The sequence below is a fragment of the Humulus lupulus genome, chromosome X (assembly GCF_963169125.1).
Source record: "Humulus lupulus chromosome X, drHumLupu1.1, whole genome shotgun sequence".
Classification (NCBI taxonomy): domain Eukaryota; kingdom Viridiplantae; phylum Streptophyta; class Magnoliopsida; order Rosales; family Cannabaceae; genus Humulus; species Humulus lupulus.
Window position 1 is genome coordinate 229,631,821 of NC_084802.1, and position 15,023 is coordinate 229,646,843.

Consider the following 15,023-nt stretch of genomic DNA (forward strand, 5'->3'; position numbering starts at 1 on the left):
ACCGGCTAGGCGATAGAGAGAAAAGGCACAGAGATGATGACCTGAGGGTCGTGCTCAACAACCGGCGTGAGAGGCATGATGAGTATGCTCCACCGGCACCTGTCGCTCTGGAAATCCCAGACGCTGTTTAGACTCAAATTGATGCACTGAATCAAGCTGTCCAGCAACTGGTGGGAAACTGGACATCCCACATCGAGTATGATCGAAGGAGAGGTACTCCGTTAGTACAGAGAATCGATGTGGCAGAAACCCCTAGGAAATTCAAGATGCCAATGCTTCTAAACTTTGATGGGTATGGGGACCTAGTATCTCATGTAAACAAGTTTGAGATATAGATGGATATTCAGAAGGTGTCGGACGATGCCCACTGCAGGATCTTCCTCGCCACCCTATCGGACACCGCGCAGGAGTGGTTCCTTAAATTCCGTCCTGCTAGTATAGTATCATGGGAAATTTTCGTAACAGAATTTTACGAACAATTCTACGATGGTCGCGTACACCCCACTGACGCCAACCAACTAGTCGAGACACAACATAAGGATGGAGAGCCCTTGAAGGAATACCTCCAGCGTTTTATACGAGTGGCTGCTAGAGCTTAAACAATGGGCGACGAGGGAAAAATGATGGCCTTAACTGCTGGGGTAAGGCGCCATTTCCCCTCTAGAACAGCCGAAGAAAGAATGGGGTAAAGAGTACCCAGGAGTTTCTTGATCGAGCTGATCGATACATCAAGCTCGAGGACGCGATTGCCAACGATGGGAAATCGCCTAGGAAGGACATGGGACCAAAGGAAGATCCCGCCAAGGCCGCCAACAGGTCTGATAAACCCAATGGCAACAGCAAAGGCAACGGGAATGGGAATGGAAAAAATGGTGGAAAAATGGTGAACAATGAGCCATCAACGTCCAAAAATAAATGCCCCAAAGGCAATAGGTATGAGCCAAGATTCACCAACTATACGACCCTTGTCGAGAGTAGAGCAGAGGTCTAACAGGCGACCAACTCCACTGTCTCTTATAAGCGACCAGCACCTATAAGGAAGGATATCTCTAACAGAGATACAACAAAATTTTGTCGTTTTCACAACGACTACGGTCATGACACCAAAGAGTGTAACCAGTTGAAGGATGAGATTGAGTTCCTTATCAGACAAGGAAACCTAAGGAGGTATGTACGAGCCTCAGGAGGATCTCAGTGAGAGGCTCAAGGAGGCAACGAGCAGGCACCTGCACGCCAACGCTTGCCACCTTTACAACCAGCTCCTGTGGTAGGTACGTTACTCACCATCTGTGGCGGCCCACACATTGCAGGAGATAGTGGGATGGCAAGGGAGCGATACACTCGAACCTTACGCCACGACCAGGACATCGAGATGATGAGTGTGGAGGATCGAGCACCTAAAAAAGCTCGAACAGAGGAGGAGTTGATAACCTTCTCTGAAGATGATGCTCAGCACGTATGATTCCCACATTCAGATCCGCTGGTCATTGACATCTAGATTTCTAACATGATGGTTAAGAGGGTGTTGGTAGACATAGGGAGCTCAGTCAACATCTTGTATAAATCTTCACTGGAGAGGATGAAGTTATCCGTCAAGGACCTGGAGCCGTGCAACCAAACCATATATGGTTTTTCTGGCGAAGGCCTCGTGCCGACAGGGTCGATTAGGCTCCCAGTTACAACAGGAACTGCGCCTGCGAACAGGACATTACTCACTACTTTCATAGTAGTTGATTTTCCTTCCGCGTACAATGCGGTAATTGGGAGGCCTATTCTGGTCGATCTGCGAGCTGTAACCTCAGTTTGGCATCTTGCCATGAAATTCCTAACTGACGTAGGAACAACGAGAAGCGAGGGAGTGCTACAACTCCTCGATATCTAAGGAAAAGAAAGGTGGATCGAGGGAAACCGCCGGAAAAGGGTTGCAGACAGCCAATGAAGTACAAGCCCAATCAAGTGATTGTGTCACCAAATAGGGTGTTGCCCAAAGGAGGATAGAGATTTGGATCCTCGCTTTGGGGATTTTGATGAAGAAGTAGGACCCATCGAGGACCTTGAAGAGGTCCAACTCGATGAAGCAGATCCAACGAGGGTTGTGAAAATCGGTAAAAACTTAGAGACAACAACAAAACAAAAACTAGTGGAATTTTTGAAGAAGAACCAGGAAGTCTTTGCCTGGTCACATAAAGACATGGTTGGAATAGACTCGGCAGTTATTAGCCATGTCCTAAATATTGATAAAAGCTTTCCACCAATGCAACAAAAAAGAAGGTTGCTCGACAAAGACAGATCAAAAGCTCTGAAGGACGAAGTCAAGAAGCGAAAGGAGAATGGATTCATCAGGGTAGCGTTTTATCCATCGTGGGACTCTAATCCCGTACTAGTACCCAAGCTGAATGGCAAGTGGAGAACGTGCGTGGATTTCACAGACCTTAATAAAGCCTGCCCTAAAGATTGTTTCCCACTCCCTAGAATCGACCAGCTGGTCGATGCCACTGCAGGACACAAGATCCTGTCATTCATGGATGCATACTCCGGGTACAATCAGATCAGTATGCATCCACCTGATGAGGATCACACTAGCTGTCGGACCAATACAGATCTTTACTGTTACAAGGTAATGCCCTTCGGTTTGAAAAACGCTAGTGCAACTTACCAGCGACTAGTCAATCACATGTTCAAGGAGCTGATCGGTACAAACATGGAAGTATATGTTTATGACATGCTGTTTAAGTCGAAGAAGGCATAAGGACACATAGGAGACTTGCAAGAATGCTTCAACGTCTTGAATAAATATCAAATGAAGTTGAATCCCCTTAAGTGTTCCCTCGGAGTTGGATTAGGGAAATTCTTGGGATTTATAGTAAACTCACGAGGAATTGAAGCTAATCCCGAGAAGATCAAGGCTCTGGTCGATATGAAATCGCCAACGAGAATAAAAAATGTTAAAAGTTTAACCGGAAGGATCGCTGCTCTAAGTAGATTTATCTCCAAATCGACGGACAAGTGCGTCCCATTTTTTAATCTACTTAGAGGCAACAAGAAATTTGAATGGATGGAGGAGTGCGAACAGGCTTTTCAAGCTTTAAAGAAGCATACGTCGTAGTCACCGATCCTATCTAAGTCGATCAAAAAGGAAACTTTGTTCATATATTTGGCGGTCACCGAATACGCTGCTAGTTCTGTCTTGGTAAGAGAGGAGGAAAATGTGCAAAAATTCGTATATTATGTAAGCAATAGGCTAATAGGAGCAGAGCTACGGTATCTTCCTATTGAAAAATTAGCCTACTGCTTGATCTTAGCCTCCAGAAAGCTGCGACCGTACTTCCAAGCTCACACAATCACAGTTTTGACCGACTAGCCTCTACGACAAGTTCTGCAGAAGCCAGAAACTGCAGGTCGATTATTAAAATGGGTGATGGAGCTTGGGCAATTTGAAATCTCTTACTTACCACAAGCAGCGGTAAAAGGACAAGCTCTAGCCGACTTTGTCATAGAGCTTACTGGGCTTCCAGACAGCGAGCAGACAGAAGCGCCTGAACCTCAAAGCCAAACTCTCTCTTGGAAGTTGTTTATATACGGTTCTTCTAATGAACATCACGCTGGAGGCAGAGTGATTTTAATAATGCTTGAAGGGCATCGATTTCACTACGCAATTAGGTTCGACTTCACAGCGTCTAACAACGAAGCTGAGTATGAAGCGCTGCTCGTAGGTTTACGGTTAGCTAAGGACATGAACATAAAGTTGCTTGAAATATATAGCGACTCCCAGTTGGTGGTTAATCAAATTGCTGGAGAATATCAAGCTCGAGGTCTAAAGATGGTTGCCTACTTGAGTAAAGCAAAAGATTTGTTGGCACAATTTGAGAAGTATACTCTCCAGCAAGTACCTTGCGACCAAAACTCGAACGCTGATGCTTTGGCCAAGTTAGCGAGTGCCAAGGATGCAACACCTTGAATATAGTACCTGTTGAACAGATGTCCGCGCCAAGCATCCAAGTAGAAGAAATCTCTCTGGTGATTCAGACGACGGATACATGGATGGCACCTTTCATTGAGTACTTGACGAATGGTGTGTTGCCGATGGACAGGAACAAAGCCAGGACTCTTCAGCGGCAGGCTGCTAGGTTCATCCTGGTCGATGGAATTCTGTATCGAAGAGGATACTCTATGCCACTCCTCAGTTGTATTTCAAAAGAAAAGGCCAAATAATTAATGAAGGAGGTACATGAGGGCTTTTGTGGGGACCACGCTGGGGGCAGAGCTTATCAAACAAAATCCTAAGGCAAGGGTACTTCTGGCCAACAATGAATGAAGACTCGATGGAATTTGTTCGAAAGTACGACAAGTGTCAAAGATTCTCCAAGATTCCACGAGCAGCCCCTAATGAGCTAAAACAAATGCAAAGTTTGTGGCCATTCGCAGTATGGGGAATAGACCTAATTGGATCTTTGCCCACCGGGAAAGGCAGCGTCAAATACACCGTAGTTGTTGTCAATTACTTCACAAAGTGGGCTGAGTTTGAGCCACTTGCAACCATAACGACTAAGAAAGTGCTAGATTTTGTGTTCAAGAACATTGTGTGTCGCTATGGATTGGCAAGAAAAATTGTCTCAGACAACTACACGCAGTTCGATAGTGATCTGTTCATGGATTTTTGCGAGCGGCATGGAATTATCAAAAGCTTTTCTTCAGTTGCTCACCCTCAGGCAAATGGACAAGTCAAGGCAGTCAATAAGACGCTAAAAGATACTCTAAAGAAAAGGATTGAAGAAGCAAAGGGGGCATGGCTGGAGCAATTACCTAAAGTGCTCTGGTCGTACAGAACATCCCATCGAACAGCAATAGGTCATACTCCTTTTTCTTTAGCTTATGGATATGAGGCTATGTTTCCTGTTGAATTAGATCCGCCATCACATCGAAGGATAACATACGAACAAGACTCTAATAACCAATTATTGATGGAATCTTTGGATTTGGTCAATGAAAAGCGCGAGCAAGCCCAACTCCGAGTAACAGCTTACCAGCAAAAGGTCGCTCGGTATTTCAACTCTAAATTACGTGAAAGGAAATTTAATGTGGGAGATCTAGTACTTAGAAGAGTTTTCCTCAACACCCGCGATCAGGCCGCTGGAGTACTCAGACTTAACTAGGAAGGACCGTACCAAATCGAAGAAGTCCTCAATCCAGGCACTTACAAAATTTCTCGCTTAAATGGAGATCTCATTCCTCGCTATTGGAATGGAGAACACCTACGCAAGTACTATCAATAAACAATTCTTCTTAAAGAATTGGCTTGTATTAATTTTACTTTTTACAAGTTTATGAACAAGGGTTAGTCATTTTTGTGACTGATCGCTTATAAGTATAAGATCATTTTATTGATCACTCGTACAGACACGATTGTCCATCTATTACGAGAAATAAAAGGGATTGTGCGTAGCCAGTCAATCTTGCCAAACTATTGTATTTATTACAAGTATTTGCTCATTACGTGTGTTGTTTTGCTATATTATCGTTTTAAATTTTCTACTACGAGCAGAAATGTTCGAACAGGTTTTGGTCAAGGCAAGTGACCGAGGACCTAAAGCTCCTCAATCACTTGGGGGGCATATAAGGTATCTAGTAAGCAAAGCATATCAACAGGTATGTAAAAACATGAGCAATATAAGTGAAAGCATGCTATGGTACTTATAGTATTTTTCAAAATTTTGTTATTTTCTTAAATCAAACCAAAGTGTTATGCTAAGTTCGGTCATGCGAATAGATGTTATAATAGAATGCAATTATTATAATATCAAAAATGAAATCCTTTACACCATGAGCAGTCACTGCTTGGATGTAATTGTTTATTAAAAGGAAAAAAGTTGCTCATGCAGCAATAAAAGTAAATTGTCTTTACATCACGAACCATAGGTCACGTATCTCAAAATAAAAGTTAAAAACAAAACAGATAAAAGTTACGAAGCAGCCGGAGGATCCTGCTGAGGCTCTTGTAGTTGTTGGTCGACAGTAACTCCCCCATCTTCCCGGGCACCCTCAATGCCTGTTGCTAGAGAGATCTTGGGAGACTCTTGAGTCTTCTCTTCTTCTAAGCGAGCAGCACACCTCGCCAGCTCCGCCTCCCTTATATGATCTGGAAGATAAGAAAAATTAGCTTTGGGATTACATTTCCAGAACATATAGAAACACTCAAACGCTGCCCCTCAGTTTTCGAGGTTGCGGGCGTTCGCCTCTTCCAGGGTAGCAGTCTCCTTGCGGCTTATCTCCAGCTCTGCTTGAAGCTTGTGGGCTTCCCGATAGTTAAGAAGTGAGACCTCTTTGTATTGCTCCTTGGAAGCAGTAATCTTGGCAATTGATGCATCCTTCTTCTTCAGCTCCTCTTCGAGGGAGGTGAGTTTGGCCTCAACCGTTTGAAATGCCTCGGAGTGCTTCGCCTCAACCTCCTTGAGCACCTCGGTATGCTTTCTTCAACTTCCTTGAGCTTCTCAGCATGTTTGGCTTCGGTCATTTTAAGCTGCTCAGCATGTTGGGCCTTAGCTATGCCAAGTTGGTCGCTAAACTTTTTCTCAAATTGAGCAGCCAGTGTCCTCGAACTTCGCCAGCCAGAGCTCATGGTGAGAACTCCCTTCGATCAGGAAAAGAAAAAGTTGTTAGTAGGTATAAATTGACGAAGAAAATTAATAAAGTATGGACAAAACTACGACTTACACTAAGCACTTCGTTCTGTGCGTGGTTGAAGACCTGATCGACCGCCATGGAACCAGTCTCTTGGATTGCCTCTCGGCTGCAGTGGTGCTTTATTATTTTGGTCAGCCTGTCTTTGGCTGAATTGAGCACCACGCTCGTGAGATCTTCTCTCGAGGCTTCTTCTCGGCGACCAGCAGGCGTCTGGTCGGTGGAAGCTGGAGGAGTGAGGTCAGCAAGAACCGCAGGAGGAGTCTGTTCGACTGGAGCTGGGGGATCTTGATTCACAGGAGTTGGCAGAGTTATCTCTTTGGCAGGAGTTGGTGGAGGAGTTGTCTCTTTTGTGGGAGGTGGTGCGAGAGGATCCTTTGTTTGAGCCTTCTTCGAGGAAGGGTTGCTGATGCCCTCCCCAAGCTGGTGCTTGCTATACTTTTTCTTCCTCGCCGATTTGGCATACAAGTCAAAAGCTCTGTCAACAGGCATGTCTGCAAGGAAGAAATCACACGAACAGTCAGGCAATACAATAAAAGGAGCTTGCGAAGTTAAGGAAACATGGGCAAAGAAATTAAAAGTATAATACCCGAGCTATAATTACTGGTCGCTACACTATTTACTTTACTAGTGCTGCACTCACTCTCTGGCCTGAAGAAGTCTAAATTTAAAGAAAGGGTGTATTTAAAGTTGTCGTCCCCATCAAATAAGTGACAGGGAATAGGCAGACTATCTAAATGTGAAAATTCAGTACCATTCTCATCTGATGAGTCAAGAATAGGCTTGGGGTGTTTAGAAACCTTCTTCTTGCCCTTCCTTAAAGGGGTCGGAGCAACAGTAGGTCACGGGGCGTCGGAAGGCTCGTTAATGGTCACTCTCGTTGCCCTCCTCGTCGGGGGTTGTGACACATCTTGTTGTTGTTCGGGGACTTCTTCACCAGTGGCACTCCCCGCTGTGGATTCCCTCACGTCCTGGTGAGGTTCCAAAAGGCTGACCAGCCTCAGCTTGGCCTCTGTGACCAGCTCTTTGACGCTTTTTTCTACGTCGGTCATGCTAGCCAAAAGTGTCGCTCGTATCTCCATCTCTGGAGTAGGAGTTGGTAGTAGCCATGGACCTAAACGGCATAAAATTTCTAATAAACGCGTGGGAAAGCTAAAGGAAGTTGAGCGACCAATGAATAAAAAATTTACCTCCTTCAGTGAAGGTCAGGTTGTTGGCAACCATGTCTGTGGTTAAAAAGTACTCCTGGAAGTACTTTCCTACATTTGATTTGTAGGTGGTCTCACTCAGGAAGACACAAGTCGATTCCTGGTGGCAGAAATGAAAAAACCTCGTGTTATTTTGGTTGGGGTTAGATTTGAGACCGAACAAGTAATTGATCTCATGTGGCGTGGGAACAGACCACTTTTTATGGCTGTAGAGGATATAGAGGGCGGAAAGCGTTCTATACCCATTTGGAGTTATTTGAAAGGGAGCGACCCCGAAATAATTGGGCACTCCCTGGTAAAAAGGATGGAGAGGCAATATTGCTCCTGCCTCGATGTGGTATCCTAACCAGGCGCCGCCAGGCAGGTTTGCCCGCTGGTCGATGGTGGGTTTGAATAAAGTTACCCCATGAAGTCCATACTTCCTGAGGTAATTGGTTAGCATCCTAGTAGTAATGTTGCTAGTACGTGCAACGTACCACTCGATGTTTGGTCGAAGGACGTCCCGGGGTTGGGCTCGTGTTTGGATTCCTAGCTCAAGGGTGTTTTTAGCTCGATCGCTGGTCGAAGGAACTTCAGCCAGAGGAGCAGGCTGATTTACAGGAGGTTTGGTTGGTTTCTTTTTCTGGGCGATGGATTTTACTCTACCCATGTTTGATGGACTGGTCGAAGGTCTGTTGGATGGAGTATGGGAAAAAGGAATCTCTGGAATAAGCAACAACGGTTGTTCTTTGTTCTCGAGCAACTGAGTGAGTAGGTTGTCATCAATTGGCCTCTCACCTCCCCACGGATCGTGCATGAAAATCTGCGAACAGAGAAGGGGAGATGAGAATCTACGGCCCAAAAGACCAAGAGGTGTAAAGATTTGGAATAATGTTGCTCGTGTATAAAAGTTAAGCTTTTATACGATCAGCAGCATTCTAGCAAAAACACTAAATTACATACGAACAATTTGGAAAACAAATCAAAAAGCATAAGTAAAAAGTTTTTTCAGGAGAAACTTTTTCGACTTTGAAGGGGCGGGAAAAACCTAGTTTTTCTACAAGCTTAAAAATCGAATGTTTACTTCGATTTTATGCCCTAAATTTATTCTCCTAACTACCAAACTGATCCTTAACCCCTGCAAAGTATTATTTCAAGCTCAAATCTACGTGCCCTCTTTACCCCGAACAATTTTTTCAAGAACAGGCGAAAAACATTCAAGAACTCAGAAACTCAGAATCTAAAATGAAGATAAAACAGATATTGCATGGCATCTCAACAACTGAAAAGTTCAAGAAACTTACTTCTATAGAGGATGGAGTAAATTTTTGAGACGCTAAGTTGATTTGGCTGGGCAAGAACTTCGTGAATTGTCAAAGATCCTCTGAGCTTCTGAAGATATTACACCTTGTTCTTCGGTGTTCTTGAGAATAAAGGTAAAATGTAAAAAGTGAAAAATGACTTTGAGGGATTATTTATAATAGTCGAGGAACAGCAACCGAGGTAATAATGAGGGGTAACTTTCCAAGGCATGGGTAAGTGCAATAGCTGTCAGACAACTTTTGGGAAACTGAAAAGACATGATTAGTTGCCTTTTTCGAAAAGGCATGGACGGCTCTGACAGATTTGATGGGGCATGCGAAAGGTCGGTCACCTAAGTTTACTTTATGCTAGTCGTAATAAAATAAACTTTGGGGTCAAATTTTTACCCAAAAATGGCTCCAAATGATGTGGCGGGAATTTCTTACACGTGACTGGGACGTGGCAGTTTTGAGTGAAGGAATCCTGTTCGACTATCGACCAGATAATTATTGATTTGTCAAGTCTCGCAAATGGGTGCGGCCAGTCTGGTCGCATACTTTCATTTACTTCCTTTGGAATACGCAATCTTGTAATAATTACATTTATTATGTTTCGTTTCATCACCTTGATACGTTGATCTTAATTGTAACTAAGGCCCATCGGCCCATGTAACCCTCTTGAGCCTATAAATAAGAATGAGAGGGCTCAAGGAAGGGACCTTTGAATTTTTGATCTTTGTATTCAGAGAGAAAAGCATAGTGTGATTATCCACCAAAATTGTAATCCTCCCAAGGCTTGTGAAACTCAAGAACCCTAGTTCTTTGATCACATTATTGGGATTCAATATCAATAAGAACACTAAGTGGATGTAGGTCATTACCACCCAGTTGGGGCTGAACCACTATAAATCACTTGTGTCATTTTCTTTCCATTTGATTATCCTTTTAATTTCCTTTTGTTATTTGTCGTTTATTTGACTCCGTGTTGTTGGCCAAATCAAGGGTCAACAGAGCTGATGCGTAAGAAGACCAAGTATGTCTGGACAGATAGATGTGAGAACAGTTTCAAGGAGTTGAAGTGGCGATTGATCACTGCTCCGGTACTGAGTCTTACATCAGACAAGGAGAAGTTTGTGATCTACTGCGATGCTTCGCGGCAGGGTTTGGGGTGTGTACTGATGCAAGTTAGGAAGGTGATAGCCTACGCGTCCAGACAACTGAAGGAATATGAGCATAGGTATCCCTGTAATGATCTGGAACTAGCAGCAGTGGTTTTCACACTGAAGGTATGGAGGCATTATCTGTATGGGGAGAAGTGCGAAATATACACCGACCATAAAAGCTTAAAGTATTTCTTTACTCAGAAGGATTTGAATATGTGCCAAAGGAAATGACGGGATTTGGTGAAGGACTACGATTGTCAGATCTTGTACCACCCAGGAAAGACCAATGTGGTGACCGACGCATTGAGTCGGAGGGGCCCATGGCAGTTATTTAGTTCGAGATAGATATAAAAAAAAGATAGCTGAAGAGATGACGAGAGCAGGAATTGAATTGGTATTTTGTCAGCTAGCCAATATCACTCTTCAGTCCATACTCCTTGAGAAGATTAGAGAAGCAAAGAAAGAGGATCCACAGTTGAAGAAACACATGGAGGATGTCTTAGCTGGGTTAGCTAGAGAATTTTCTATTTCAGAGTTGGGTCTACAAAGGTACAAAGGTCGGTTTTACTTTCTAATGGAGTCTGGTATTAGATGAGAGATTATGGATGAGTCTCATACCACTCCATATTCTCTACATTTGGGTACGACGAAGATGTACTAAGACTTAAGGACTCTGTATTGGTGACCAGGGATGAAGAAGGCGTAGTGGATTATGTGGCCAAGTGTCTAACCTGTCAGCAGGTGAAGGCTGAACATCAAAGGCCAGCAAGGTTGCTACAGCCTTTAGGGATTCCAGAGTTGGAGTGGGAATATATTACCATGGACATCGTGGTTGGATTGCCAAGAACAGTGGGGCAACATGATTCCGTGTAGGTGATTGTGGATAGGTATACCAAAATTTTTGCCTATTAGGACAACTTATACAGTGGAGCAGTAAGCCGAGTTGTATGAAAAGGAGATTGTGCAACTCCATGGGGATCCGAGGTCGATAGTGTCCGACAGGGAACCCACCTTCACGTCTAATATTGGGAGAGCTTGCAGAATGATATGGGCACGCAGTTGCGGTTCAGTACTGCCTATCATCCTCAGACAGATGGACAGTTTTGAGATGATGATTCAGATACTTGAGGATATGTCACAGGCCTGTGTGCTGGATTTTGGGGGATCTTGGAGTATCTCCCCTTGATTGAGTTTTCATATAATAACAGCTATTAGGCGACTATCGGAATGGCTTAGTATGAAATGTTGTATGGGAGGAAGTGCAGATCACCCATTCATTGGGATGAGACAGGTGAGAGGAAATATTTAGGTCCTGAGGCCGTTCAGAGGACTAACGAGGCAATTGAGAAGATTAGAGCTCGGATGCTCGCCTCCTAGAGAAGACAAAAAAGTTACTCGGACTTGAAATTCAAGAGTGTAGAGTTTAAAGTTGGTCATCATGTGTTTCTCAGAGTTTCTTCTTTGAGAGGAGTGAAACAATTTGGAGTGAAAGGCAAGTTAAGTCCTAGGTTTGTTGGCCCCGTTGAAATTCTGGAATGGGTTGGAGAGGTAGCTTATAGATTGGCTATGCCTCCAACTTTATCAGGGATTCACAACGTATTCCATGTGTCCATGCTCCAAAAGTACGTATCAGATTCTACACATGTGCTAAGTTATGAACACCTGGAGTTGGATCAAGATTTGTCTTATGAGATGAAACTGGTTCAGATCCTAGACCAGAAAGATAAAGTCTTGCAGAACAAGACCATTGCCTTAGTGAAAGTGTTGTGGAGAAATTGCAAGGTGGAAGAGGCAACTTGGGAGCTTGAGTCTGATATGCGGGATCAATATCCCGAGCTATTCAGGTTGTGTTGAGGGACATGTTATAAACATTTGGCTTTCTGGCTTAGGTAACTTTTGAGTTGTAAATATATTTTGAAACAGTATTTTGGAATCCCAATGTAACACTTTTATAAGTTAAATAAATGTCCAACCCTTTCATACTTAATTTTCGTTAAACGCGTCCTTATTTTGATTTAATCACACTTTTCAGTCTAAGACCTCGATTAGGAGCTAATGACACATTTTAAAATCACATGGTAACAGATCTAGGGTAGTAGGGCGTTACACAGCTGGGGGTCGAATTCATCATTGCGGTAAGGTTTAGAACATGCTTTCTCCATGAATTTCCTTGGTTAAGTTTGAGGTTTAGCTAAGTTTTAGACTTAGGTTGGGTTTTTATTTGAACTATCGATTTGGTTAGTTTTTCTGAGATGTTTTTACTACTCTAAACGTAGTGAAGAGGTTTGGGGACTTAATTCTGGCCTTAGATCATGTTTGGAATGATTTTTGGGGAGTTTGGAAATCTGAAAACACTTGGAAAAACTGGGTTCACGGGGTCGTGTCGCGGCGCTGTTCTTGAGCCGCGACCCGCATGAACTCAGAGGCCTAAGGGGATTTGCTGAATCACCTTAGGGTCGCAATGCTGGGGAGGGCGTGCCGCGGCGTGTGTCCAGAGAATATGAGGGTTGGGCTCTCTAAATTAGGAAGGGTCACAACTCTAATTGTTGGGGTGCAACGGCGCAAGTAGAGGTTTTTGGCCAAAACAATTTTTTAAGCTCGGGAACTCAATCTTAAGGGCTCGGGAGGGATTCTACTACCTGGTTTAGTAGAATTCGAGGTCTCGGAGGCTAGTTTATTAATCTAAAGATTTTAACCAGTTTAGATTGTGATGGTTATTCATTATTGCATTGTGACTAGGTTTTACCGCTAAGGCTCGGGATTAGGGATCGTGCTCGTTATTGCCCTATTCTGTCAGCTCGAGACTCAAGTAAGAAAATTGTTTGTTCCCATAGAACATGGCATGGCCCGATTATTTGTGTTTAGTGTTATGTATGAATGTTTATAATTTTTATGCCATGTTTATGTGTTTATGACTGATTAACGAAGGCCAAGATCGACATCGGTCGGGATCGGCAAAGGCTAGAATCGGCAAGGGCCGGAAATGACAATAAGCATGATGAATGCAGGCCACTATGGCATGGCCATCTAGGGTGTTGTACTAACCCACTCGATTAAGACCGTGAACCTGGTGCCCAGTAATGCACCTTGATCGGCTTAGGCCGTTGTTTTGAATTACCTGTTATATCTGTTTAAGTTATGTGTTTACTGAAATAAATTGTTATATGCTATGTTTGTGGAGTTTTCTAGCTGGTCCTTGGTTCACGGGTGCTCTATGATGCAGGTTAGGGCAAAGGAAAAGCCAAACAACCATGAGTTTGAGGGCATGGAGCGGTACGTAAATGTTTGGCCTACCTGGTTGCCACGGCTGGGTTTATTTTGAGGAACACGTTATAAATATCTGGTTTTGTCTCCTAGGTCGACTGTATATGAACTTTTGAGTTGTAAATACTTTTTAAACAATATTTTGGGATTCCAATGTAACACTTTTTTTTTTATTTAAATGAATGTCCAACCTTTTATACTTAAATTTCATTAAATGAGTCTTTACTTTGATTTAATCACACTTTTTGTTCAAAATCCTCGATTAGCAAGCTAATGGCACATTTTAAAATCACATGGTAATGGCTTTAGGGTAGTAGGGTGTTACAATAAGTGTATAAAAACTCCAAAGATTTATAAACACGATTATAATTAATAGAAAGGGGGAGTAGAAAGATCGACCATAAAAACCAACATATATATGGAAAGTATGTATAAATTAAACGAGGATAATTAACCTCGAGCACTGCCCTATGGAAATTGTCTAGGCCTAAAAGACCTCATTACAAGGGGTTTGCAATACTTCCAACAACAACAAAAATATATAAAACAAATGTATGAAAAAGCCTCTCATCTCTTAGCTCAGGCAGCTTGCTTCTGGGATGACACATCTTCCTCCCCTCCATCAGCTCCAGCCCCTGAAGCCGTCTCCACTGTCTCCATGGGCTCCTTTGCCAACCAGTCTTGGAACTTGGCAAGGTAGCTCCCTAGAGTTTGGTGTCGAGGGATGAGAAATCCCCGTCCTGATTATACACCCAGAACTAATAGAACATTTCCTCCAAGGAGCTTTCCGTCTTGGCCCCGTGGCCCTCCACCTGAAGATCCGGGCATCATCCTCCTTGGCCTTAGACTGGGAATTCTCCTCGACCTCCGAGACCTTCAACTTAAGGTCCTCAATCTCCTTCAGTAGCTGGTCATGACCCTGGATCACCTCCAAAACTTGCGCCTTAGTAAGTTTTTTGTTATTCTGGGAGGTTTCCAGAGTTGTCCTGGCCTTCTTCAGAGCTGCCTTGGCCTCTTCCACCATAGTGTGGATCCTATAAATGCCCCGAATCTTAGCCATGTAGGACTGCAACCAACAATTAAAGAGGGGTTAGTTCACAATTAAAGGAGGATAAGGATAAGACTTACGGCTAGAGACATCCACAGCACGGAGTCAATGATGGTCACAGAGGGGTTCCCTTCTATGGCCTGCATGTCCCTGGTGCTGACCTAGTTTGCATGCCCCATCAAGTGGTTCACAATCTCCTAGAGAAAGTTGCACAAGGGTTCCAGATGTTTCCCCACCTCGATGTAAGGACCTGGGATCGTGACTGTTGGGGCTGCGGTTTGGATGACCTGGGGGATGTCCACAAAATATAGGAGAAGGGGGAGGAGCCTCCTTGGTCATAACCACGGAGGACCGGGGTTGCTGCTGACTAGAGTTGGTTCCC

The 15,023-nt window shown here is 43.7% G+C and overlaps 1 protein-coding gene across 1 annotated transcript; it reads right to left on the bottom strand.

Annotated features, from left to right (window-relative positions):
* Positions 1 to 5,960: 5,960 nt before the first annotated feature.
* On the bottom strand, positions 5,961 to 7,170 carry LOC133806840 (uncharacterized). Its single transcript, XM_062244927.1, has 3 exons — positions 6,712 to 7,170; positions 6,456 to 6,628; positions 5,961 to 6,126 (listed from the first exon to the last, which is right to left on the bottom strand). Exons 1-3 carry the CDS (start codon positions 7,168 to 7,170, stop codon positions 5,961 to 5,963), a joined length of 798 nt encoding a protein of 265 aa, XP_062100911.1.
* Between the last annotated feature and the right edge of the window lie 7,853 nt (positions 7,171 to 15,023).

What these genes read in the sequence shown, in the direction of transcription:
- LOC133806840 (XM_062244927.1), bottom strand. Translation starts at nt 7,170, where the DNA reads ATGCCTGTTGACAGAGCTTTTGACTTGTATGCCAAATCGGCGAGGAAG. An exon ending in CACAGAACGAAGTGCTTAGT is followed by an intron (nt 6,629 to 6,711) that starts GTAAGTCGTAGT and finishes TCCTGATCGAAG; the next exon opens with GGAGTTCTCACCATGAGCTC. An exon ending in GTTGAAGAAAGCATACCGAG is followed by an intron (nt 6,127 to 6,455) that starts GTGCTCAAGGAG and finishes AGATCATATAAG; the next exon opens with GGAGGCGGAGCTGGCGAGGT.